The sequence below is a fragment of the Aquila chrysaetos genome, chromosome 20, assembly GCF_900496995.4.
Source record: "Aquila chrysaetos chrysaetos chromosome 20, bAquChr1.4, whole genome shotgun sequence".
In the NCBI taxonomy this organism is placed as follows: Eukaryota; Metazoa; Chordata; class Aves; order Accipitriformes; family Accipitridae; genus Aquila; species Aquila chrysaetos.
In genome coordinates this window covers 14359758-14384432 of record NC_044023.1, presented here as the reverse complement: position 1 = coordinate 14384432, position 24675 = coordinate 14359758, and the positions used below count along the sequence as shown (strand labels likewise).

Sequence of the window (24675 nt, the reverse complement as noted above, 5' to 3'; positions counted from 1 at the left end):
AGCTGCCTCGGCAATCCCAGGCCCCTGAGACCAGTGGGAAAGTCATCGATGGTGAGATGACTGGCTCAGCGGCTGAGGGCAGAGCGGTGCAGGTTGTTTATCTTGGCTTTGGCAAGGCTTTTGATGCTGCCTCCCGTGATATCCCCCTGGACTTGTTGATGAAGTACAAATTAGGTTAGTGGACTGAAAAGTGGCTGAGGTGCCAGGGTCTGAAGGTTGGGACCAGCCGCGTGAAGTCCGGGTGACTAGTGATGAGGCCAGTCACTGGTGGTGTACCCCAGGGTGAGTACTGGGGCCACTAATGTGTAACATCTTCATTAACGACCTGGAGGACGGGACAGAGCGCACCCTCAGCAAGTTTGCATGATACGAGCAGGAGGAGTGGCTGGTACACCGGGGTGTTGTGCCACCATTCAGAGAGCTCTCGACGGGCTGGAGACCTGGACCAACAGCAATCCCATGTTTGCCAAAGGGAAGTACAAAATCCTGCTCCTGCGGAGGACTGATCCAATGCACCAGTGCACGCCGGAGAGGCCAACGAGCTGGGAAGCAGCAAAGGCCATGAGGGTCCTGGTGGAGAAAAGGTTGACCATGGGCCACCAACGTGCCCTTGTGGCAAAGGCGGCTACCGGCCTGCTGGGCTGCTTTAGGAAGAGCATTGCCAGCAGCCCAGGGGAGGTGATCCTTCTCCCCACTCAGCCCTGGTGAGGCCACACCTGGAGTGCTGGGTCCAGTTCTGGGCTCCCCAGTACAAGAGAGACATGGACATACCAGAGCAGTCCAGCGAAGCACCGCAAAGATGATGAAGGGACTGGAGCATTTGCAATACGAGGAGGCCAAGAGAGCTGGAATTGTTCAGCCTGGAGAAGGCTCTGGGAGGATCCTAGCAATGTGTATGGATACTTGATGGGAAGGAGTTTAAAAGGAAATGGAGCCAGACTCTTCTCAGTGGGGTCCAGTGACAGAACACAAATTGAAATACAGGAAATTCCACTTAAACGTAAGAGAGGACTTGTTTTGCTGTAAAGGTGATTGCACACCCAAGCAGGTTGCCCCAAGAGGCTGTGGAGTTTCTTTCCTTGGAGATATTAAAAACCTGACTGGCCATGGTCCTGGGCAACCTGCTCTAGTGGACACCACTTTGAGCAGGGGGGCTGGACTGGACCATCTCCAGAGATGCCTTCCAACCTCAACTCCTCTGTCCTGCTGTGTATAGCAGTGAAAGCCACTTTCCTCAGGCTGTGTGCAAGGCTGGTCCCTCACCTGCACAAACAGGCTATTGACGTAGGAGTCCTCTTAACTAAGAGGCAGCAGATAGTAAGAACAACGTAAAAATGGGAAACTGAACCGTTAGAGGCCAATTGGGCACGTGCAAAGCTGTAACTGGTGCTGTGTCCTAGTGTACGTTGTGATTGAGAAGGCACATGGCCAGCCCATCCCCCTGCGTGCAGACCCCACAGAACTAGTCAGGTTTTACCCATCATATGATAAGAAGAACACCACCCAAACTGTTAAAGATCAGATCGGAGGTCTGTCTATTCTTCTGCCTGACAGTGGCCAGCAGCAGCTGCTTACGGAAAGAACACAAGCAATAAAGCACTCGGTGTGACTTCGCTAGCACGCTCTCCCAGTTCCTATCAACCTGCAATTCAGAAACTTCTTATACAAGACTTTGTAGCCATATCAGTTTTCAGTAGTTCTCGACGAACTGTTCTTCCACGATTTTTTTTAAAGCAGTTTGCATTCTTTGGCAGTGACCTATATAGATTAATTGTACACAATATATAAAAAGTATTTTTATTTTAAATATTGCTTGATATCCTCACTGGACACACTGTGTCTTGTACTGTGAGAAATACCAGTAAATGTACCCTTTTCACATTACTCACCATTTATAAGATATACCATGCAACACCCTTTTCAAACTGGAGAGTCTGTAGTAATCCTACCACAGGCAGCTTCCTTTAATTAGTCAAATTTGATCAAGAGTGACTTGTCAGGGGTATTCCAAGGACTTTTCTGTCAATATAGCAATGCTGAGTGTACACAAAAGCCACCTGCACACAATGGGCAGAGAAAGGCAAGCATGGAAGATTTGAAATGCGAGGATGGAAGATTTATGTATCATGGATTACTTCTGGAATACTTCCAGGCACCTTGAATCACCACTGGAAAAATCACTTGCATCAAAGCAGGATGAGCCAGGAGGAATGTACAGCACAAGAATCTTGTGGAACTCTATGCCGATTCTGCTATAGCAAAAACATATACTATCAGCACAAGGAGCATAAAGACAAATGTCATTGGTATCCTTTGCTGGTATGGAGACCCAGCTTACCAGCTGCTACTGTGTACCATTAACCTGTATATATGCTACCTGAATTCCCACAAGAAGCTGGGCAATTAGAAAATAACATTTGAATGCAAATCTGGGCTTCTGAAAACAAGAGTCCTCAGTGTACAGGAAACTACCTGTGTTAAAATCCCTCTCTCATTCTGAGGCTGCACACACCAGGGGGCAAGGATTTGGCAAATTTTGTATGGCAGCATCTTGAGAGACATGAGCAGCTTTTTAAACATTTCCAGGGTGCCTGCGTTTCAGTTTTTGAACAAACAAGCAGATGTGTCTGATCAGCCTTTCCAAAGCTCCTCTCCTCCCACCACTGCTGTTGGAAAGCAGCCCCTCATTCCTGATTGCCTTCTTCCATATTTTACTTATCTAAAAACACCAAATGAAATCACGCATGTTAAACAGCCAGAATTTTATCATGCAAAATACAACACTCTGCAAAAACTTCAGACTGGGGAGAATATAATTTGGATAATTGAAATTGGAAAAAGGATCTGAAATGCTTTAAAAAAAAAAAAAAGTTAAAAAAAAATTTGGCAGCAGGGAGATAGTTTACAGTTACTGGTAACAACTGAAGTCTTAGAGAGTGTAGGGAATATTTCAGTCTTTCAGAGCAAGTACTGCTTAAGGCCACAGCAGGTGAGCCTGAGCTGGTGACAGGTAAATGCTGGAGCACCAAGCAAGAGGCCAGCACAGACTAAGAGAAGGTTCCTCTGCGCCCAAATGGAGGAGCTGTGCTCTTAATCACAGCAACTGTATCCGGGGCATTCCTAGTCCCTGATTTGATTTCCAAGAATTAAATGTTTTTCGCAGACTGCAGCACTCCAGACTAATAAGACTGGGATGGGAGCATAGCTCGTCCCCAAGCCTGGAGGATCACAGTCTTCCTCAGCAGGGCAGATCTGGAGAAGAGGCTCCTGCCTTCGAGCTGCCTGTCTGTCCTGACAGAGATGTAAAACTTTTGCAGCCCAACTCGGAAAGTTGCAGCTGCCGCAAGCGGAGGCAGTGGCCTGCCAGCAGCAGCTGGTGTGCTGGCTTCCTTGCCTCTGACCTTGCCGGTGGACCTGTAGGTTTGTCCATCTTCCTGACAGCCCCAGACAGCCATCTGCTGGGCAACTGCATCATAAACCAACCTAGAACAGCACTTAAAACCAGGATGATTATGCTTCAGTTCTTCCTACCTTCCCGCGAGATTAGGAGCTCAACAGGATGCATTTGACAGGGCAGCTGGAATAGGCAGTGTTTAAGCATCAATGTCTGGAATTTTAAGAAAGAAGACGCACGTCTGTCTCCCCCAAGAAGTGTCAGTATTTCTCAAACACGTAAGTAAAACAGAAGGAAAAAATCCAGCTTTGTAACACTTCTTAAAGCTGAAAGTTGCTTCTAGGCATCACAGCCCCAGCACAGAAATCAGAAAGGTGGCCAGAGCAGCTAGGGAACCAAAGCAGTACAGGATAGCATTTGGTGGTTAGGCAGAACAGAGCCATTAAAAGCAGACCTGGTCCTCTTGAAACTAGTTTGGATTCAGCCTCAGTAAACCTAGAATTGTGTTTAAAACCATTTGAGAGGTCAATGTCCTTTAATCATCACTTCTCTGAACCAGTATTAACTCAGTGTTCATGCTTTGAGTATTTCATTCACCCATAGCTGCAGTGACTTGGAGAAGCAGTAGCAGCAGCAGGTTCCTAAGCAGCAAGGAATGGGAAAGGTCCAGGGTGGGTAAGGCAGCAGCGAGAACATGGAGGCAGCTACAGCTCCAAGCGACTGAGATTTTCCCACGCCAGGGGCTACCCTGCTGGTTTCACACCCCCACCCTGTAAAACACAAGAGGTTGACTCTGGGGAAGGCAGGTTCCCTTCTGGTCCTTCCAAAGAATTGGGAAGGAAAGTGGGATTCAAGGTTTCTGCAACAGCACTGGATGGAAAGTTTTCAGGGCTGACCCTGCCTGCAGAAAGGCAAGGTAAAGACTCTGGCCTTATGGTACAGGCCAACAGACCACACCAGACAAACTCTCAGCCTCCTTTCCTGTGGACCATCAGGACAGACGCTTTCCCTAAGCTCCGCTATATCTTTGTCCAGGCCTCTCCCTAGAAAACAACATACTTTCCACAGCAAGATGTGTTATTTAGTGTCTGGCTTTATAGTTAGAAAGTTGCATCCGCAACACATCACCTAACAGGACTTGTATGACAACCATGTGAAGTGCGAACACTCAGTTCCATGGCTCATGTCAGAAATCCAAAAGCTAAAAGGCAAGGGGTTAACAATTAAAGACAGCACGGCACAACTTATTTCCCAGTCACATCTCAGAAGTAAGAATTGGAAACTTTTGCAAAACTAAACATGCATGGCCATGCAAAAAGTAAACGAACCAATGCACACATTCTATCCAAGCAGCAGCTAGCTTTATTGAGTTCCAATAACACTGCATCAAACCCAAAAGAAATTAAAGTTGCTTTTTGCTTCTTAGCATTAGTCATTTCTCAAATGAAAATGTGATTATGTTTAAGAACATTAAGAGAAAACCAAGGAACAGGAGCAAGAATAATGTTAGACAAGACTGCAGAGCCAGTGTCCCCTTCATGTATCCTCCTCCTGTCAGAGAAATTGAGTTCTTGGAAGTGCTGTTAAACTCTCTCAGGTCATTGTCAGGGATTGAATCCCAGGACACAGCATTTGATGAATCAAATATATCGTGGGTTGCTATGAACCGTGCTGTACATTTGAAATCACATTTGGGCTATCTTCAGCGGGACAGAAAGGGATTTCAGAGAAAAGTTCAGGTTGATCAAACACCTTTCCCCACTGGCTGCCTCAGTAAAGCTTACTACAAACATTAAGCATAATTCATTTTCCCTCCTAGTTCCACAGAAAAGATCAGCGTGCAAGATCTGATACAGTATCTGTAATACCCCTCAACCCACTGAAGCGTAGCTCTGGCCTCCCCTGCTTAGTTCTGTGTTCACTGCATTACACGCATATAAGGTTAAAACCACTGTCAACATAGAAATAGCCACAACTAAAAACATACAGGAGATGAGAATGCTATCTGACATTGCTTGTAGATACTACTATGTGCAGCTGCTAACTTATGCCCTGAGAGTTAAGTACAGACTGCCAAACAATTATTTTAAGGAAGTTTTTCAGCATTAATAGCTACATGTTTCTTCAGTAAATAAAGAATTACATTTTAAAAAAGTGTCCCCTTCTTCCATGAGGAAGTACTTAAGGTAGTGTGTGTAATAGTGACAGCTGTCTGTTAGCAGCAATACTGCTGTGGTACATTGGCTCAGAAGACGGGTTTATCACCTCTAACTCAACTCTTCATCAACTCTGTTTCAGAGCTACATTTCTGAACGGCACATAGCACCACCTAAAGAACATGAAGAAGGCAAAAAGGTATTAGGCAAGCAATCATTCCTGAAACTTCAAGTGATCATTCATTTATTCCTTTGAGGCAGACTTGCACTCTCTTCCTTCTCCTCTTTAAATTCCAAAGACTTCCTAGTCTTCATAGACCTGGTACAATCCAGTTAAGAAACTTCATAGCAACTTCAAAACCAAGAAAACATGCCTGGAAAAGAGAGAACATACAGAACAAGTAAGGATTCTAAAAACCTATTCCAAACAAGGTCTTTGAAATGCAGCACTATAAACACCTGATGTGGCTGATGTGGAAGGAGAAAGAGAACAAAAAAAAGTCTTGGACCAGAGGCAAGAATTCTAATATATCCCTCCCCTCTGCCAAAAGGCAGAACTTTTACTCCGTTAGCCAGTCCAAACTTATCCACGCATTTCTATCTTCCACTGGTGGATGTACAATCAGCAGAGAAAGACTATCAGAGAAAGTCAACAAAGGGCTTTCATGCAAAGCTTCGAAGGAAGGTTTACTTGGTGTTCCTCCTAGATTAAGGTACATTTTTAGAATCTGGACACCAACAGCCAAAAGTACCTGCAGTGACAAGAATGTCACTGAAATGGTACAACAGTAAGCAGCCAGCCATTTCCTCTACGCACTGCAAACATTCACTGTGAGCAGTCATGTTCTAGTTTCAGCTGGGATAGAGTTAACTGTCTTCCTAGTAGCTGGTACGGTGCTATGTTTTGAGTTCAGTATGTGAAGAATGTTGATAACACACTGATGTTTTCAGTTGCTGCTAAGTAGTGTTTAGACTAATGTCAAGGATTTTTCAGCTTCTCATGCCCAGCCAGCGAGAAAGCTGGAGGGGCACAAGAAGTTGGCACAGGACACAGCCAGGGCAGCTGACCCAAACTGGTCAACAGGGTATTCCATACCATGGGACGTCCCATCTAGTATAGGAACTGGGAAGTGGGGGCAGGGAATCGCCGCTGGGGGACTAGCCGGGTGTCGGTTGGCAGGTGGTGAGCAATTGCACTGCGCATCATTCGTACATTCCAATCCTTTCATTATTGCTGTTGTCATTTTATTAGTGTTATCATTATCATTATTAGTTTCTTCTTTTCTGTTCTATTAAACTGTTCTTATCTCAACCCATGGGTTTTGCTTCTTTTTCCCGATTTTCTCCCCCATCCCACTGCGGGGGCGGGGGGGAGTGAGTGAGCAGCTGCGTGGTGTTTAGTTGCTGGCTGGGGTTAAACCACGACAGGCCAGGTCCCCAAAACCCATCTGGAATCACAATCTACTTACCGCGTTAGCGGGGAATGCCCTGATCATTACAGCTGTGAAGCCCTTGTACAGAGATGCAACTCCTTCCTCTCTGATAAGTTCTTTCAGCACATCTCTAAAGCCATTTGGGTATTTTCCTGGAGGAGCTGAAAGGGACACAAAACACATTAGCTAAGATGTGGGGCAGTCACAAGTGCTGAAGGATGTGGCATATGTAACATGTAATATGGATTTTCAACAGGTTCATATTGCTATACCATCTAGGTGACACCAGAATCCAAACATTGCTTAAGCTACATTGTGACAACACGTGCTTGGGAAAATTATCTATTTCAGTCAAAAGGAAGCAAACAAAAAAGACACCTTACTAAAGACTCAGGAAACAGAAGGTAGGTGCTCACCATCACCACAAAGAATTTACATCATCAAGTCATTGGGGGGCAGGGAGAAAGGAGAATAACTTTTGTCAGGGTTGGAATTCTGAGCTGTTACTTGCACTGCTGATCACAGCTCTCCCAAAAGCTGCAATTAGGAGATAGGAAGGTCAGATATAAAAATTAATGAAGCTGGTTTATAAGAAACAGAAAGTGATCTTATCACATGCCCCAGCCAAGAACAGCAACAGACTTCAAGTGCAAAGCACAGGCTATTTTAATGCTGAAGTTACACAGATTTGCTGAGGTGTTTTAAAAAGGTTATTCTATTCAAAGAACAAGTTCTTCCTTCTCCTGACACTTCTCTGGAAAGTACTGCCTCTGCCAGCGCTCTGAACAAGTACTCCACAAACCAACCCAGTTAAACAGAACCACCATTAACCCACATCATCTATACAGCAGCATTGGGGATTGGCTCAGTGGAACAAGGATGCAAAGCTGTAATGTATTTCACACTCAGCCCTTGGTACGATATCAAACAACCACAGTAGCCATTATTCAGAGAAAAAGAAAAGAAGTTTCCCGCACTAGATTATCATGATCCATGACTCAAGAAAAATGGTTACCATCTAGCGGACAGGTAAATCCACAGACAGAGACTACGGGGATCCTTAACAAAAGTATGCATTGACTAGGACTCCCAGAGAAACCAATGAAAAACCTGTCAAACTTCACTGAAGTGCAAGACCTGGAGCCATCCTTACTATAATTAGGCCACAGATACTTAAGAGCAGAGCTGCTACTCTAAAAACAATGCTCTCAGCAAGGCATGCCCAGTTACTATGAATTTCAGTAAGCACAGGCTACAATTTATACAACTATGTCTGAAGTGAAATAACAAAATCTCTCAAAGAATTACATTTGTAGTAAAATAGCCATGACAAACAGCTCTATTATTATGACTTCTATGCTTAGGTTTCAAAACAGGTATTTCAAATTGGGATCATTATATTAGCAGGGAGGCAGAAACAGAGAAGTGCAGCCTGATTTGCCAAAAATTTGTGAGGAAACCAACTAAAAAGCTAGGAACACACTTGGGCTTTTCATGTACTTGTCTCAAGCAGTGCATCTTCTATCACTGCCCAGCCCATTCGCAGGAGGACTGCACTGAATGTGGCTGTGACAAGCTGGGATGCAACTCACCAGTCTGGAAACGGGATTTCAGCACGTCTGGTGGAATGGCAACTGCCCAGTTGAAGATCCCAGCCAGGCCCCCAGCAAAGAGGATCCTAGGCGCACTGAGGTCGCTCACACTGTGGCAGGATTGGGGTGGGAGGAAAAAGAAAAAAGAAAAGAAAAAAAAAAGTAAAAAACTCATCTGCTTTGACTAAGGTGACAACCAAAGAGGCAGCCTGGCTGACAGCCACAAGGCAGCACAATGCTGCAGAACAGACAGAGTGCAGTATCTGAGCAAGATTTCCAAGAATCAGTGCCCTGTGGGCAAAATGTACTAACTCCACCCTAAAGGTTCAAACCTTTTCATTCAGCAGCACACACACAGATGCTCTGGGGGGGAAAAAAAAAACACCAGCAAATGAAAAAAACAACAAAAAACCCCAACAACAAAAATTCCCAGCTCTGTGCACACACAGGTGTGAAAGTGAAGAGACCTACTTTAAGTATTCCTTTCTTGGCTCCTAAAATCCAAGGCTAGAATCAGAGAAAAACTCAGAATACTATTTTAATTGTCAGTTAACCCCAGACCAAAACAGCTCAACTCACAAGACAAGCCACTTTGTTTTTTTTAAATTTGTTTCAATGATACTGCTCTAAATCAATTCGTAACTGAGGAGATTAATCAGCAGTGTCTGGGAATTCCAGAAAATTATGATTGTGAGATTTTACTAACCTCTTTCCCTCAGGGGTCAGAATGTTCTTCAGCCATTCATACGTCATGAAGTACATTCCACTGGCTGGGACATCTAGTGGGTAAACAACAAAGACTGTGAGTAGTGGGAAACAAAATGAAGCCTAGAGGCACAGCAGCCACATGCCAGGTCAGCAACACCACTAAGTACATCCAGATTCCTTTTCTGAACCTCCTCTACAAACAAAATAAAATCTTCTGTTGCTCTAGACAGAAGAGCCTCAACTTTCCCAGGGACAGCAGGTGCTAAAGGCAAGAATTGGGAAAATATCTGTTCTCGAGCGCTTCTGTCAGCAGCCTTTCAAATCAGACTGTAACCTGCCTGCTGGCCATTAAGCTAATGATGAGACAGCTCTAAGCTTTCTTAATTGCTGCACAGCAGATCAGAGCAGTTCAGGAACTTCAAGAGTTTTGCACACTATTTGCTCTAATAATTCTATTTTGGGGTGGTTTTTTTTTTTTTTAGTTGAAGGGTTTTGCTTGGGTTTTTTTTAAGCTACTCCCGCAGCCCATTCTTAGCTCATGCCTAAACTGGAGAACCAGCCTCTGGCTAGGGACACTGCCAGAGTTACATTGCTAGCTGCTACGCTTCTATGAGAAGCGGAGGATAGAACAAATTCCTAAACTGAGATATCAAATTACAGAAATTTCAGCTTATCCTTGGAAAACACCACCCTAGTACAGGGAACAATCTAACACTTTTCAAAGAAGAAAGTACCGAAACACGTAAAGGATTCAGTGTCTAGCAAAATTACTTTGTTGTTGTTGTTGTTGCTGCTGTGAGAGGGGTCATGACATCCCAGTCCAAAATAACCCACACTCAAGCAGGTAGAAAGCATAACTGCTGCAATCACATCTTTTAAAGCAGTCAGCATTATACAGCAACAGTCACAATCCTTCTCCCAAGGAAGAAAAAAAAAAAAAAAAAGCCCACTTCTGTATTTTTCTTTTCTCTCTGCTCCCCTCCTGAAGTCTCTTATTCTTCTTGGCTTCTCAGATCTTAATCGCTTCCTATAGCTCTCTGATCCTTGTCATCTAGTCTCTTCCTCACTCACTGAGAATCTCATGTTTATTTCTCAGTCCCTTTGAGGCATTGGAGTAGCCCTGCAGACTGCAAAAAAAGGGTGACACACCACCTCCAATAGGCTAAAGGGACAGTAAGATCCATGATACTATGTCAGGCTTCTTATCTTAAAGTACCCCATGCAGAAGAAGTATCAGAATGTCTCCATCAGTTACCTCTCATGAGGGTGAGCACTGTCCCCTTGTACACGCCACGAATCCCAGCCTCACGGTACAGCTGTTTTGCGCAGTCCAAAGAGCCACTGTATTTAGTTTCACCTGTAGCTGCCTGGATCTGAAGGATTAAAGTGAAGGTTTCTGGCTGGTGAACAATCATTCAGCTAATAGTTAGAAAGCCACGTGCATGTTTCCAGAAAGGAAGGAGCACATACTCGTTCCACAGGCACTCTTGCATATGAAACCTCTGTATCACTTCCTCAAACAGCGCTCTCCCATTCAAGTTGAGGATATGTTTACGGTTCCATGCAGTGGCTAGATTGTCCCTTATTTTTTCCCAGTGTAAGTGTGAAAAAACTGAAGTCAGTTAGGTAATTCTACACTTGCACTGACAAAAAGTAGCCTTCAAATAGTTTAGCGAAATTCAACCAATTTGTATATAAAATCTTCCATGACAATGTCATGTCTGTCAGAACTAACATGTGACCACCCATCACCATTCTAACGGAGTTCAACATTGCCTGAAATAAGCAAAGCTTCCCATCTCTGCTAAAGATGGTATTTTCATTTGTTCAGGTTTATATTTTCCAACAATACTTTAAAAACCTTGGAGGAGGTGTAGAGCTAACAGTCACCCAAACATTAGAAAACTATTTCATGTTATTTTGAAATGCATTCCTTTGTTATGTATTGGGAACCTGTCAAGGTAACAGAAAATCTTTACACTAGAAAAAGTCCTTATGATCTAGTAGTTTTGCATTTTTATAGAAAAAGTTTCATTCTGAAAAACTGGACTTTTCCATACTTTGAAGTGGACTGAGGCATCCACCGATGCCTCATATAATGCCACATAGTATAAGGCTTGTGCTCTGTAAAATGAATAGATCAATGAATGCCATATGTACTTATACTGTCATGGTAAGTTTGTATAATGCTTCTTCGTGACACAGTTGCATTAAACGACAGTTGTCTTAGTCCTGTCAAAAAACAGAACAGAGTAAATACGCTAACTAAAGAAGTTCCTGGTATGGAAAAAAAAGACCCCTAAAATTAAATTGGAATCACCACCATCCAATGCCTTACCTGCAAAAGGCACTTGATTCTCTCTCCTGGAGCCATGATTACTGTTGTGAACACTCCCGACAACATGCCAGCAGCAAACAGCTGAGGATATCTGCCCCGAGGAAACAGAAGAGACCCTAACACAACACAGTACATAGGAAACAAAGGGCAGAAAGACCCCTGTATCACCAGATTACCCTGTTCCGCACAAGGCTAGCAGTAGAACTGGAAATGCATCCACTGCTTTTGATCAGCACATAAGTGCCTCATCAATGCGTAATTAGAGCTAAGCATTTAAGATCTCCAGGATTCAAAGCCCTGGTTCCCACAGCAACCATAACTCAGCTTTTCACATCCACTGCATTTGCTAATATTCCTTGTACTTGCATTTTTTGCTACAGCATTCCCCATTGATTTTTATACTCAACAGTCTCTTCCTCCTCCAGTCTCCCACATTTTTCTCAGTGACCCCAGCTTCCACACATATTCCTGTTTGTGCGGCCAGAAGCCTTCTTTCTTTAACCTCTCAGTCCCTCGCTCCTTCAGTCTCTGCCATCGTCGAGTCTGTTCTACCAACCTGCCATCACCCCACACATTCTGCACCTGCTTTCATGTGGCAAAGTCTCCATGACAGAAATCCCCTTAACAGACTGAGTTTCTCCAGCCAAATTTATTTTTACATCCAACATCCTGCTACATTCTCTAGTAAGAGGACCTAATATCTCAATTTAATTAAATTTCACACCTCCCACTTCTCTCCACTTGCCTGAGAGATGGCATTCTATTCAGGTTTTCCAATTCTGACACCTTTCATTACTCTTAAATTCTCATTAAATCTTCCAGGCCATTCAGACCTCCCTCACCACTCCACATGCACCTCCTGCTCAAACTAAGCTTTCAGTTTTCTAACTCACTTTGGGATTATTCATCCCCAGAAAAGACAGAACAGGCTCCCCAAGTTTCTCTCCATCTCCTTCCTTCCAAAACTTCCTTTAAAAATCAACATGGGGAACCACTGCCATCCTGCCTGCCTCTGGATCCATAAACATGGTGCTAAGAGTCTGAGCTTTCTTTTGGGGCCTCACATCCTATGCACACTGTATCTTACTGTGTAAAGTCTGCACCTAAGGTACAGCACAGCTGGGCACAATGACAGTTCCACTGTCTATTTGCTGACCTTCATTCTTTCTCTCCCGCCGCTCTGCGTGGGAGGAGTTCCGCATAAAGACTCAAAAAACTACGTTACCCTGCTCTAGCTTGCTCCTTAACACTTCCCTTTGGTATGATGTGTATAAAACACAAGGCACTGAGGCGATAAGGCTGCTGGAAATAAGCCCACAGCCCATTTGTTTCCTTGTGTTCTCCACTCCTTATTGTTCCCTTGGTCTTACCCTTCAGCTTTGTCTGCATGAGGACACTACTGTGGTAAACCGCAGGGTAAGCTAGCAGTGCCCCAGCATCCCGGCACTGCCTCCCTCTGAGCAACCGAAGCAGAGGGAGCTCGCTCCATGTCACAGCAGTGGCTACTGCTGTACAGCCAGGTGCACTCACACCACCTGGGAGGTCCCTGCACAGGCAAGGCTCCAACAGAAACCACACCTCCCCACCCCACCACGGCTGGCTCAACACAATGGACTGCTGCTTTCTGACAGAGCTCCTACGTATTGCACAAATAATAGAATAAAATGTTCCTAAGCTACAGTTCTGTTCCTGTAGAGCAATAAATCACAACTCAGCAAAGAAGTTAAGGGAGTACTTTATGGGTGGGGGGCTTTCTTCGTGCATAAGTTAGCTTGGTAGAAAGCCACACAAAGTTTTCTTAGCTTCCCATCTCTTTTCCAGAAGGTTAGACATGCCTGAAAGGAGGGCTGCTCATAAACACCTCTTTTCAGAAATTAATAATAAAAAAGTTCTATGGCTATTATTATATCCTAATGTAAGGACACAGGAAGAGTCACAGCTAACAGAAAAGAGAATCAGGACCATGAATGTTGTCAAGACTGCTTGACCATGAATTTATTTCTCCTATAGTTTCTGTTAATAGCGAGACTGTTGGCAGGCAATCATTATATAATTTGCACTGTACTCATCTAAAACGGAATTGTTCCTTAATGGCTCTTTCTTGCGTAGAAAGGGAATTGCATAGCACCTGCCCACATGCTGTCTGTTTTTAGCCTGTGCTTTCAGTCCCACGCTTCCAGAAGCATTAAAACACACGAGTGTTTTATTTTTTAGAACTATATTTATAACCTAGGAGAAGAGACAAATTTACACCACAACTCAATGTGCGACAATACAGCAGGCTGCAAGAGCCTTAGGGTGCCTTTCCCAACTGTCTGCTTAACTTAAAAACTCACGTCAAAACGTCATCAGGTTTCCTCTGTTGGAGTCTTTTTCCCAAGCCAAATCCAAAGAAGCACACAGCAAACATGGGTGTCACTCCAATAATAGGAGCTGCCATTCCTCTATATAAGCCTCGGACTCCCTGCAAGAAACGTTATCACAAGAATTACTTGGTTTTACATAGACTTTGCACATATTTCAACTTATTGAGAATCAAAAGGCTACAATACAAGACAGTATCAGTCAGACAGTCAAATTAATCAGAGGAATAACAGGGTCTATCATTCATTTGCAATTATGCATGTTTAGATCAGGCTCAGGGCCTGTTGCAGAGGAAAGCTATCCTTCCTGGAGAACACTGGCACCACTTACACCCTTCTGTTCCAAAACTGTTCATCCTGTACTTACCTCTCAAGTATGAGGAAGTTAAAAGCCACCCGAATAATAGTCCTAAGAGGTTATGACAAAAGTCTTCTCTCTCAGATACAAAAATGCACATGTGCTTTATTAATAAGTCATCAAATGCAGTAGTGTAAAATCCTGACACTGAGCCTGAGAAGGCTGAATTGAATTCACTCTTTAGACAAAGGAAGAGCCAGGAAGACTAACGTGAACTACTTCACTCCCCACATGAAGTCAGTTTGGAACAAGTTCAAGAGCAAATTATTTCTTCTTTCCTTCCCTAAGTCAAAACGTTTTCACCATATAACTTTACATTCCTGATGTTTCCCTTCAGACTACACACATGGAAAAATTCTAATGCAGACCCCAGCAGTAGCATTTATTTCATTTATCTTGCCTTTGAACTGAACCTTTTCTAATAAAAAGGAGAGTTATCTTTCTAGATAAAGGCTAGATGCACAAATTAAATATTTGCTGGTCCGTCTGCCCCTTCCTCCCCCCACCAAATAAATCAGTGTATCTCAGTATGTGTCTGTACACTTACAGGCACAACTGACTGTAATGAAATTGTATCTGGCTGACAAAGATCAGATACTCCTGCTCAACCTTCCCATGAGCAGTTGGAAACAAAAGGCCTTGGCAGAGAGGTTTAATAGTTTTCCTTATAGAAACTGATGAGTATTGAGTAGGAGTAGAGAGGCAGCATTACTTTTGAACTTCACATCACAAGGCTATTATTATGGTTCAGCTCTGACGTCCGTGCTTCAGCAGGGGTGTTAAAAACCGCAAGGGATTCAGAGCCAGTGAAGTGTTTCAGCGCTTTGTGGGAGAGACTAGGGAAGCAAGATTTACTTTGGTTATATAACAACCTGTTAATACCATAATGAAAGTAGATTTCAGATATAAGGCAGATCTTTCATTTCACAGGGAGTTACCTAACAAGATCCAGTGGTACTTCAGACTAGTAAACAAACAGTTGGGCCTTATAGCCATTGTTTCCAAATGGTAAATAGCTGCTGGGAAAACTTATGAAGCAGAAAACCGGATTCTATGCCACTTAAAGTCTTTAAACCAAGGCTTCGTGCCTTTCTAAAAACAAAATAGACTATAGTTCAATCACATGGTATGGCTGATTCAGGAGTGAAAACCACTGTCCACCTTCTGAAGAAGATTGAACAAAACTACTATAATTGACCCTCTGTTCTCAAAAAGAAAAGAAAAAGAAAAAAAATCTATTAATTAATGCTCCTCTGCCTTCTCATAGGTGGCATAACACATTATAGAAGAAAGTAAAAGTACTGCTTGTATCAACAAAAGTCATTACCTATTTTAGGATTTCCAAAGACAACTCCAAATACCAAAGACAGCAAGATTCCACCGACTACAACAACAAAGCCAGCAAACAACTGCCAACATTCACTCCAGTCTATAACTTCAGATATTAATATCATGCTATTTTGAACCAAAAGCATTTCTTAACAAAACAGAGACACATGCACCTGGCACATGTGGATGCTAAGTACTCCCCAAGTTTTGTAATCCGCTTAAGAATTTTAATTAGAATCAATTCAACTGATAACCCAAGAATTGTATAGTCTCTGAGGGGCAACATTCCCACACGATTCCATTCCTGCGATGTACAGGAACAACTGATATTTTTGGCAGGCATCGCAGATGACCTGCCAACACAGTACCTCTCCAACAAGAGTCTTTCTGAAGCAGTCAAAGGTCCCAGAATAGAGCGGGGGTTGACCAGGCTGTGGCTTAGGCTGGGTTTGCAGTCTGACCTAGTAGGACGGGATAGGAAAACGTTATTTTGTTAAATATTACTATCTAAACTTTGATTCAGAGAACATCTCTGTACGACTATTATGGAGTAAGTTTTGCGACCGGACTTTATGATATTGGTAGAGAGCTTAACATCATTTTGGCCCTTTGCAGAAGAGAAGGGATTGAACGTTAACGTATTTAACTAATTAATTGCTGGGACGACGTCAGGATAACGACCCCACCTCAACACCCGAGAACTAATGCCGTCCCACCGCTCAGCTTCCTCACACGCTCGGTGTGTGGGAGCACTCTCCTTCCGGACCCTGATGTATTACACACCCCCCCCCCCCCTCCCGGCTCACTCCCGGCCTCCCCGGGAGGGGCGCTGGGGGCCCCCGCCGCAGCACGGGGCTCGCGGGAGTAGCTCGGGCTCTCAGCCCCCTCCAGCGCCGGGAACCCCGACCCGCTTTTTCCCGTTTTGACTAAAAACCGGCCGCTGACTGACGGGACCCGACGGCCGGCAGGGGGCGCCCCGCCGCGCGGACGGCCTGCCCCGCGAGGCACGCCGGGACGCGAAGTCCCGCCTCCCCCGCGGTGCACGCCGGGACCTGTAGTCTCTCCCCCCCCACCACCCCGGGAAGCGTCGCCGTTCCCCGCGCAGTGCCCGCCGGGAAGCGTAGTCCCCGTCCCCCGGCTGCCCCGGACCGCAGAGCGCCGGGCCCCGGCAGCCTCACCTTGATGGTGTCCAGCGGGTGCCCGACGAACACCAGGCAGACGCCGCCGAAGCCGCCAGCGAAGAAGTTCTTCACGGGGCTGATGGGCTGCGGCTGCTCCGCCATGGCGGCAGCGGCGGGTGAAGACCGGGTCCGGGGCGCTGCGTCCCCGCCGAGCCAGTGCCGCCCCCTCCGCCCCGCGACCTTTACCCCAGTGCCGGGCCGCGCGGCACGCCGGGATACTGGGGGAGGTGAGCGCGGGGCAGGCCGGGATAGCGGCGGCCCTTTGCCCGCGGCGGTGCGGGGGCGGTGGGCTCTTCCCCCGCCGCGGTGCCGGGCGCTGTCATCGAGCGGTGGCACCGGCCGAGGCCGGGCCGCTGGCCCGCCAGCGTCTCCCGAGGGTGCTGAGCCGGCACCTTGGGCGGCCCCGCGCCGCCTGCTCGACCCCGACCACCCCCCCCGCCCGCCGCAGTGGTTCGGTTGTCGTCGTCCCCCCCGGCCCAGCGCAGTGGTCCAGTCCGGCCCGGCGGTGGCTCCGGCCCCGCCCGGCGGAAGTGACGCCACGCGGAGGCCGGTGCTTCCGGCGTGCAGGCAGTGGCGGCCCGGCAGGAGGAGCCCGGGGCGCCGCTCCCTGCCTCCCCCGCCCGGCCGCGCTCCGCGGCGCCCGGTAAGTGCGGGAGTGGGGCTGGGTCACGACGCGGGGGAGGGAGGAGGGAGGAGGCGGTGGGGCTCCCGGTGGGGCGGCCTGTGCCCTGCCGTGCCGCGGTGGCGGGGAGCCGGGGGTGCCCGGTGACCGCCGCCGCCGCCGCCTGCCGGGCCAGCGTCCCTCAGCGGGCAGGCGGTGGGGTCCCGGGCGGCGCGGCAGGTCCCGGGGCGGGGCGAGTCCGGCGTGAGGGACGCGGTGCCGCTTCTCTGCGACTTCGGTGCAGTTTAGCGCCCGGCAGCGCTCCGCCCCGGAGCCGGGGCGGGGGTCGGGCTGCCCCGGGGAGAAGCCGCAGGCCGTGAGCTCTCAGGCTGGCACTCGGCATGGGCTGCGAGTGGGCTGTGCTGGGGCTCCCTCCTCGCCCCGCCACCGTTCGGGCTCTTCCTCCACAGCTCCCTTCTCTTCCCCAGTGTTCCTGGGCTTTCCTCCTACAAGAATGCAGTGTTCTGGCCGTGTGGGACAAGTACAGGCTTTAGTCTTGCAGGGATTACAAAAGAAATGGACCTAAGGTAATTTAAATGAACTGGGTGCCTTTCTGCCCAAGGGCAGAGATACCGTGGAAGGCAGGCTTGTGTAGGTATGCGTAAAATAACTTGTTAAAAGTGGTGATAGATTATAAAGGACAGGAATGAAATGGATTAGATGAGTTGGGAAGGACAAGGCAGTCGTGATAGTATGAACAAACACTGGGAAGTGGGAAGAGAGCGTGCAGGTTTGGGGCGGGGAGGGTGATATGGCTGCAAGGAGGTCTCTGCAGAGTCATCTGTGGTGAAAAGGGTGGGGGATGTTCTAGTTTCTCACTATTGGGATGAAAAAATCCTGTCAAAAAACTCAGTGGAGAAGGAAATGGCAAGATATGCATGCTGCATGCGTGAAGAAGCCATTGGGGATGATCCACGGATTACAGGTTTGAGTGATGTAGACAAAGGTGCAATTAACATTGATAGCCGGTGTGGAGTTCGGGTTGTCGATGGCTTCAGAGAAAAGAGAGAGTGTTAGCCCATTTAAAATTTAAGTAGTTCAGGAGGCAGGCTTGACTTAGGCTTTCTCTATTTCAGAATTATCAATAAAGAGGTGAGAGAAGAAAAAGGCACCTCAAATGGCTGTGAAATACCAACAGAAGAAGTAGGAGTATCCTACAAAGTACTTACTAGAGAAATCCCACAGAGGTAGATGCAGAGGGCAAGAAATCAGAAAAGAATGATGTAGTAGGACAAGGTATGAGGTGGGATAACGTAATTTACTGTGTCTGATGGTGGTGAGGCCAGAGAGAGAGACTGATGGTGGCATATTTGAAGGCCTTTTGTTTCAAGAGACCTTGTTAAGAAGAATTGTGTTGCAAAGCAGGAGTCAGCAAAAGGGCATCTCTGTTGGATCTGATATGTGGCAGAGCGTAGGGGTGAGTGTGTTTACAAGTTCATGCAAGGAGGCTAGAGGAAGAGAGGGGATTAAATTGTATTGGTGTTAGTGAAGATGAGGGAGTATCTTGGATGAAGGTGGTAAAGAAGGACCTCATCCTCCCTTGGGTAGGAAAGCGATCTAAATATGGTTTAAAACTTTATAATCGGATTTTGAGGATTATGGTAATTATTTAATCTAAATACTCTTTGCTTTTTTGACCCTCTTTTTGGAGCTTAACATCTTTATTGTCTTAAAAACTAGTGCTATCAAGTATTAGCTGTGTCTTGTCTTAGTTTGTACTCAGAGAGCTTGTGATTTGGTCATGAATGAGGGCATTAGGGTGAGTGTTAGGTAGAGGCAAGTTCTGTTCCTCGTTTTCCTAGTACCCTGCTTTGCTTTGTCCACAGAGCTTGTGCCTTAGCCTTCCTCTCTTTTCACGCATGTCCGTGTGACATTCAGTTACGCTGGAAGTGAGCTCTTTCTGAGAATGTTGTGATAGGAGTCACAAAAGTTGTCCAGACTGCAGACTGTTTTCTGCTTGATATATCCCATTTGCCCGTGTAAACAGTTGCTCTGTTCAAATAAGTGTGTTAGTGGCACAGAGAAATGGCTCTGCACTCTTCTGAGCCTCCTCCCCAGCAACTGCTATGTAACTGCTGAGCTATTAGGTAGGCCCATTATTCTACTTAGAGATCTAAAAACATCTCATTGCTTGGATGGGACTCACTATGTGTTGAGATAGCAAATGAACCCAATGTTTTGGGGTTTTTTTCCTGTCTCTAGGGCATGGGATGATCTGAGGGAGTTTGAGAAGTTTCCTGACTGGTGAAAATGGCTCAGGCTTCGTGATGCTCTGAGGTTGGCTGAATGAAGCTGTTGCACACTGGGCTATTGATATCTCACAGTGGTTTTAGATTCTCAAATAAGTTTTTCCTTTAACATAAGGTTTAACAGGTAAAGATCCATTACTGCTTTTATGCAAGAGGTCAGTGTCGATACAGATTAAGCCCAGAACTGAATCATTAACTCTAAGCAGGGTAGAGGGAGGGACAATATAGGTTTGCCTTGTGTCTGTCAAATCAGATTTCACATCTGTCTTCTTCCAATATGGAGAGATAGTGCCTCTGCTCCACTGAAGTTCTATGGGAAGCAGTGCTATAAAATATTTGTGTGCTACTTATGTTGTGGATGGCTAAGGAATCAAGAGGCAGATGAAAGGAATGGAGACCAGAATTCAGGGGATAATAAAATTAGCTGCTAGCCTTTATCCTCTTGCACTGGAGGTTTGTATCTGCTGAAATCACTGCAGCCCCTCAAATTAATTGTACATCGCATCTCTTCCTCATTATCCTTGGCTGCCTGGTCAGGTTACTGGAAACAGAAAACAAATGAGTTGAGGAAAAATAGTGAAAATTTATGTTTGACATTTCCTGTGTTCTGAAGTCAGGATTCTCAAAGCTGATTATGGTTTCCCCAGCAGCTACAAATTGTGATACTGTGGGAATGTATTTGAGTAACGGCAGTAACAATGTAGTAATGCAAAATGCAAATGTGTGTAAGAAACCCAATACATGCTGCTTGTGGAAAAATATAGCTTTGACTTTATATATGTATTTTTATATGTAAAATTTGGTTGCAGCATTGTTTTAAGTCTTTTGTATTTAATATATTCTCTCTTGAAACTAAGTTTGGTTAAATGGAAATTTGTGATTAAATATGAGCTGACCATAATTCAAGGTTGATATGTGCTCTACTGCTGAACCTCTTAGAACTCAAATCCCTGTGGTTTAGTTACAAAAGCAGAAGGTTTGTAGTTCAGATAAATAAATAGATAATGTGAATCTTCCAATACCAGTGAGAATAAAAAAAAAAAAAAAAGTTGGCTGTTCTTATTCTTCTTGAATAGTGGCTGTCAACACTTGAACATAAATTTCTACATTCAGAAGGTAATAAGTGTATGTTGAGAAGGTAATAAAATGAGAGAATTAATTTTATTTCCCCCTCAGATGTAAGGCCCAGGCCACATCACATCCAGTAGAACCTACTTAAAGGGATTAGCTAATTTCACCATTTCTTTTGAGATGGTATTGAAGACTCTTAAATTGGGTGTGAGGTATCTGTTTGCTTGTCTTATTTTCCAAAGTCCCACTTAATGGCTGTGGTTCTGAAGCAATGTGGACTTGTACAGGGTATCACAGGTTGCCTTTCTAGCTACTGTGGTCATAGTTAAGGGGTTTGTGTTTTTTCCTGTTGGTGAAATGGATATGATGCTTTTCTGCAGCACTTCAGGCTGTTGGTAAAAACTTAATGTCATAAATTTAGTTGTAGCTCTGAAAAGAGCTGTAGTGAAGGTTATGCAGCCACCTTCCAAATGCCAAAAGTCTCGGGACCCGCACTGGGGGCTAGGATGCAATGTAATAAGCCAATCTCCGAGGTTTTAGACCTCGCCTGTAAGATTAGCCTTGGCTTTGCAGGTGCAAAAGTCGCAGTGGATCCAAACCAGGGTCCTGCACAGCAGAATCTTCTTTAGCTGGGCCATTCCTGGCTGTTTGACCGCCTGTATGATGTTGATGTGGCCTCTCTTACAATTTCTTAGGCAACAGAAGAAATTGTTTTTCCCCCCTTAGGAGACAGAGCTCAGATGAAATCAAAAGAACGATAAAGTTTGGAGGAGAAAAAGAAGCTGCAATTGTTTTCCTGGTCTGCAGTTTGACAGGGCATTAAGATGTCCGTGGACATGAACAGCCAGGGCTCTGACAGCAATGAAGAGGATTATGACCCTAATTGCGAGGAGGAGGAAGAGGATGAGGATCCTGGGGATATTGAGGATTATTATGATGGGGTAGCTAACGACGTGGAGCAGCAGGGAGCAGATGCCTTTGATCCAGAGGAGTATCAGTTCACCTGCCTGACTTACAAGGAGTCGGAGAGCACTCTGAATGAACACATGGCCAGCTTGGCTGCCACGTTAAAGGTGAGGAAAGGTTTCTGCATTAACACAGGTGTAAAACAAGGCTGTGATTGAGAAGGCAAATGCTGAGCATACAGTTTGAAATAAAAGCTGTTGCGGTATTACTGTTATGGGGGGTTGGAGGAACATTATTGAAGGTCCCTGGTTCAAAACTGACTTGACAAGGTTTACAATTGTTGCATACTGGTTCTGGGGCCTGAAAAATCTTCCTTATTGAATGTTGATTCTTACAATTATTTTTTTTACAGAGCTGAGCTTCATGACCAAAATTCCTGAGTTATAACTCTCTGCATTAACACAATGCAAAGAGGATATGTAGAAAAGAAACAAACCAAATCATAATGGTGCAGATTGGTACACCTGTGTATGCGAAGATAACTGACAGATAGGAAGACATGCTAAAACTCTGTAATTCTAACAAAAACACCTTTCTTTGTTGGTTCTGAGAGAATAATCATAGACTTTCAAAGACAGATCAGCTGTCGTGCCAGGTATTAACCCTACTGTTGCAGTGACAGCAATTAAAGTACAATGAACTTGCCAGCTCTTGTAGTGACTAATTCATCACAGAAGAGTCACACTCTTGAGTCAGCTCCATGGTATTATGCTCAGTAAGACTTCTGTGAAGTTCTCTTTCTCTTTGTGGAACTGATTACTGTAGCGCAGACTAGTAATAAGAGGAGGCTCCCTCTCTGCCTTGTCAGTGTGCTTCGGTCCCAGTGCAGGTCAGAGGAAAGCAGAGTTTTCTAAGCTCTAGATGTTGACACTGGGTTGAAATTACCGATGCATCTACTTTGTAACAGGTCTCCTGGTGCTTGTTCTTCTCTGGAACAACCCCTGAAAGCAGGACAGGTGACTGTAGCATATAAAAAACCATGTTGGATGGGTTTCGACTCCTATTCATTTGGTCTGAATAAAACCTAATTTAAAAAAATGAGAGACTTCTTGATCCTTATTTGCACATCAGTGTCCTTTAGAAACAGTATAACCATAAAGCTTGAGGACTATGAAGCCTATAAACAATAGGGTCTAAAGTGCACCCATACTTTTTGCTGCATCTCTAGCTGTTTTTGCCATCTGTTGTGCTTGTTCCCAGCATTCACCACCTTAGAAAATGAAGTTTTACTCTTTCTTGACTGTCAAACTCGTGTCTGTGTTTTCTTCAAAATGCCTGCTGTTCTCTACAGATTGTCAGAAAAGGGAGGCAAAAGAAAAGAAAAAATGAGAATAGTTGGTCGGCACTCTTGATCCAGCTGTCAGTTGCTCTTGGTTCTTAGCGATTAAGTAAAGATTTAGAACAGCTTTTCTGCTCCTTACTGTTTGCCTTCAAATGGAGCACCCTTCAAAAAGGTGAACCCTGCCACATTGTTCTCTTGAATTAAATTAACAAAAGCAATACTTTATTTAGTCTTTAAAATCAGGCTTCCAAAGTTAAAAGAAATTTTCCAAGAATTCTGAAGGTCCCATTGAGCAAATATTATAGTTGACCAGATAATACCAACCTGCTAGCTCGAATCTTGCCCTAAATATGACCCAAGGAGAGAACGTTTTGCATTCCTTTTATACCAAGAATATGCCTGCATATTTGCTTAAAAATGAAGTGCTACACATTTCGGTTTGTGCATGAGAAGATAAAAATAAATTTGGGTAGAAACCTGACAAACTGTGATCTTGTAAGCCACACGCTAAGTCTTTAGGTCTTGAAGTGCCACATTAACTCTCTCTTCACTAGCAACCATGGTGCAAGAATTGCACTTTTCTTCGAAATCTGTTGTGTATCTGCAGCGTGTGCTTTTTGTTTCCTGGCATCCTTTCTTGCAATACTTCAGCAACCCTGTTTCTTCCTTCCCCTCTCTTCCCCCAAGGAAACTTGTAATTTTGTTAGTTTTCTGAGACAAACTGGAGTGGAAAGAATTTGTGTTGAATTAGCAAGCATAGAGAAGAAGGAAATTGAATAGAACATGTTGAACTATTTCTTATCATTATTTTCCATCGACTTAATGGATATGAGTAAACAGGGGCAGACTTTTCTAAGAACTGTATTGACTTCTTTCCTCTAATTTGCTTGAGCTCTAAAAACTTCTTTTTTTCTTTTGAAGACTACCTTTCATAATGTCTTGGGTTTTTTGGATAGTGGTGGTTGTTCTTTGGGAGCATGCTAGTTCATTTTGTTGATTTCATCTCCTCTACCTTGTGATAGCTAGTGGTTATATAGTGCTTTTCAGTATTGGCTCATATTTAAGGCAGAGTGGTTGTCCCGACAGGGAAAGATGAAGGTAAATTGAAGACTATCTTCAGGAGGTACGAAGACGAAGGCAATGCATGACATGGTATCTGAGCAATTTGCTATCACAAGAAATGAATAGACTAATACAATTCCCTAAAGCAAAGAAAAAAATGCATGCAATAAATGGGCTCAAAGCTGTGTTTGAATGTTCCGCCACTGTATATTGTCATCAGGTGATTCACTTTATGAAGGTTAAATTGGGGGGGGGTGTGTATTGAGTGTGTGTTTTCTCTGATACATTGTCTACATGCTTTTAAGATCAGAAACAGGTATTCAGAGGTTTACATCTTCATACTTGCAATCTGTACTGTTATTAGCTAATAGCAATCTAAATAGTATTTCATTTGCTGTGCTCATTAACCCTCAACATTTGTGTTTTAAACTGTTTTGTTCAGCTATTTCAGACTGTTGAATTCCTATTTTCTTAAAAGTGTTGAGGTAAAGGGTGAACTTCCTTGGAAACCCTCTTGGCTACCTTTTTTCAT

The 24675-nt window shown here is 44.8% G+C and overlaps 2 protein-coding genes across 7 annotated transcripts in view; one reads left to right on the top strand and one right to left on the bottom strand.

Moving 5' to 3' along the window:
• Positions 1-4738: 4738 nt before the first annotated feature.
• SLC25A20 (solute carrier family 25 member 20) lies at positions 4739-17248 on the bottom strand. 2 transcript variants are annotated; one of them, XM_030043296.2, is made up of 9 exons: positions 16850-17243; positions 16040-16132; positions 13958-14085; positions 11622-11712; positions 10539-10656; positions 9282-9354; positions 8576-8685; positions 7020-7144; positions 4739-5924 (listed from the first exon to the last, which is right to left on the bottom strand). In XM_030043296.2, exons 1-9 carry the CDS (start codon positions 16952-16954, stop codon positions 5862-5864), a joined length of 906 nt encoding a protein of 301 aa, XP_029899156.1. In that variant the 5' UTR covers positions 16955-17243; the 3' UTR covers positions 4739-5861. The 2 variants fall into 2 exon arrangements, 1 of the variants encoding a protein (XP_029899156.1); XR_005930931.1 differs by lacking the exon at positions 4739-5924 and adding an exon at positions 7400-7520 and having other exon boundaries at positions 7019-7144; positions 16850-17248.
• Positions 17249-17376: 128 nt separating this feature from the next.
• ARIH2 (ariadne RBR E3 ubiquitin protein ligase 2) overlaps positions 17377-24675 on the top strand; it is a 32665-nt gene continuing 25366 nt past the window's right edge. The window contains exons 1-3 of one of the 5 annotated variants that reach the window (XM_030043290.2): positions 17477-17495; positions 17942-18040; positions 21560-21906. In XM_030043290.2, coding sequence (XP_029899150.1) covers positions 21658-21906 — 249 coding nt within the window. In that variant the 5' untranslated portion in view covers positions 17477-17495; positions 17942-18040; positions 21560-21657. Of the gene's footprint in view, positions 17496-17941; positions 18041-19865; positions 19887-21559; positions 21907-24675 lie in introns of those variants that run through there. The other 4 variants (XM_030043288.2, XM_030043292.2, XM_030043291.2 and 1 more) reach the window with 4 other exon arrangements.

Coding starts and splice junctions, on each gene's coding strand:
- SLC25A20 (XM_030043296.2), bottom strand. CDS start 16,954: ATGGCGGAGCAGCCGCAGCCCATCAGCCCCGTGAAGAACTTCTTCGCT. Junction 9,355..10,538: donor AGTGCTCACCCTCATGAGAG/GTAACTGATGGA, acceptor TTTACCCACTAG/ATGTCCCAGCCAGTGGAATG. Junction 8,686..9,281: donor CTGACCCCTGAGGGAAAGAG/GTTAGTAAAATC, acceptor ATCCTGCCACAG/TGTGAGCGACCTCAGTGCGC.